This window comes from Octopus bimaculoides, chromosome 12 (genome assembly GCF_001194135.2).
Source record: "Octopus bimaculoides isolate UCB-OBI-ISO-001 chromosome 12, ASM119413v2, whole genome shotgun sequence".
Classification (NCBI taxonomy): domain Eukaryota; kingdom Metazoa; phylum Mollusca; class Cephalopoda; order Octopoda; family Octopodidae; genus Octopus; species Octopus bimaculoides.
In genome coordinates this window covers 59,737,102-59,739,135 of record NC_068992.1, presented here as the reverse complement: position 1 = coordinate 59,739,135, position 2,034 = coordinate 59,737,102, and the positions used below count along the sequence as shown (strand labels likewise).

The 2,034-nt window shown below is 37.0% G+C and overlaps 1 protein-coding gene across 1 annotated transcript in view; it reads left to right on the top strand.

Annotated features, from left to right (window-relative positions):
- Window positions 1-2,034, top strand: part of LOC106880106 (small conductance calcium-activated potassium channel protein 1) — a 514,884-nt gene that overhangs the window by 485,792 nt on the left and 27,058 nt on the right. The window contains exon 12 of the mRNA XM_052972057.1: window positions 1,935-2,033. Coding sequence (XP_052828017.1) covers window positions 1,935-2,033 — 99 coding nt within the window. The remainder of the gene's footprint in view (window positions 1-1,934; window position 2,034) is intronic.

Genomic DNA, 2,034 nt, shown 5'->3' with positions numbered 1-2,034 from the left:
TATATATATATATATATAATAATAAGTTTAGTCACTTTATTTCATTTCATAGTGTGGAGGTAAATGAATGTATGCTGTGTGCAAGAGATAAGATGGAAGGGAGCTTTAGCCAAACTCCTCACTGGTAAACAACAATGGTATAAATTCTTTGGGGTCAATGACAAAAATGGGATGGTTGAAGTACACTTTGTAAGAGAAATGGATTGATAAATTGATAGTGTGTGTGAGAAGGTATATTGCTTAGACTTGTTATAGATTATGCTACAGCATCAAATAGTTCTACATTTACCTCTTTGTCAAGACTGGCAGATGGATACAAAGCCTTTCTGCCAAATGCTAGACAGCATTGTCAGTATTATATCTGTTTTAGCAAGATTTATACTGCTGATGTTCTTCCTAATGCCAAACACTTTTCAGAGTGTACTGAGTTCTTATTTCGTGACACCAGCACTAGTAAGATTACCAAGTAACTCACAAGATTGGATTCCTTTACAGAGTGGGATTGCAGTGTCGATGGAAATGTTTTATGATAGAAAAGCAAAAACAGGTGACTTGCTGTTGAGGAGAGACATGGCTACCAAAGTAGGAAAGGTAAAGGTTACCTTCTCAAGTTATGCTGACTCAAAAGGGCTAGTTTCCCATTTTCAATGGCATATAATAAATTCTCCACCTGGATGAGACATCAGTCCCTCAGAGGATTTACTCATTTTTGCCATCTGAGTGGACTGAAGCAATATGAAGTGACATGTTTGCACAAGAACACAACGCATCACCCAATCCAAGAATCAAAACCACAGTCTTACAGTCATGAGTCCAATATCCTAAGTTCAGTTCTCCGATTCAGATTTTGCCTCCACGAAGTAGGAAAGGCAGAAATAATGATGGAGATGAGGTATCAGGGTGTATATTCAAAAGGTAGGGGACGGTGGATACGAAAAGAATAGGAACAGAGAGTCAAATCAAGAATGGCTGTGTAGATAGAATGGTTCATGAAAATATAATAGGAGAAATACAAGGTTATTATAACCATTTCAAATATCTTTGGGGCATATTCAAATCGGTAAGAAAGTCATTCAATGTGTTTTGTCTTGGAGAAAAAAATTTTTTTTTTCTCATGGAGGAAATTTGGAGAAAATGTCTTATGGGTTTGAATATGGTCCAAGCATATTTGAACTGGTAATAACCTTGTATATATACACATCACTGCTTAGCACTGCCACATCATAAAGTGAAAAGAGAGTGACTGACATTAAAGATTGGGACAGAAGGAAAAACAATGAAATGAAGGCATGGGCAATAGTCAGTCTGAGCTAGGAGGAATGTGAGGAAAATAGGAATGGATTATGGAGAAGGAGGCATTAAACACAGAATTATCGCACAGTAAAAGTATTAAATTTTAATCTTCTACAAAAGGTATATAACAGGCATGGCTGTGTGGTAAGAAGCTTGCTTCCCAACTACATGGTTCTGGTTTCAGTCCCACTCTGTAAAACACTTGGTATGTGTGTTCTACTATAGGCTCGGGCCAACCAAAACCTTGTGAGTAGATTTGGTAGAATGAAACTGAAAGAAGCCTGTTGTATGTGTGTGTGCGTGGGGGGAGTTGTGTCTGTTTGTCCCCACCACCCCATCATCACTTGACAACCAGTGTTGGTGTGTTTACATTCCTGTAACTTAGCAGTTCAGCAAAGAGACCAATAGAATAAGAACTAGGCTTAGAAAGTAAATCCTGGGGTTGAACAGTTTGACAAAAATATTACAAGGCAGTGCTCCAGCATGGCTGCAGTGAAATGACTGAAACAAGTAAAAGAGTAAAAGAGTAAAAGAATAAAAGAACAGTAAGATATTTGAGTTTTTGTAAGCTTTTCATTAAATAAATTATTTTAACCAGACTAATTCTAATTTTTCTTTTTCTTTCTTTTTTAATTTTCCAGGACCAAATCGAAGTTTTACCCTCTTTAATAGTTTCCAAACTCGCTAATCCACACAATGATTCACAAGTTCAGTTCTCCCATTCAGATTTTGCCATCCACC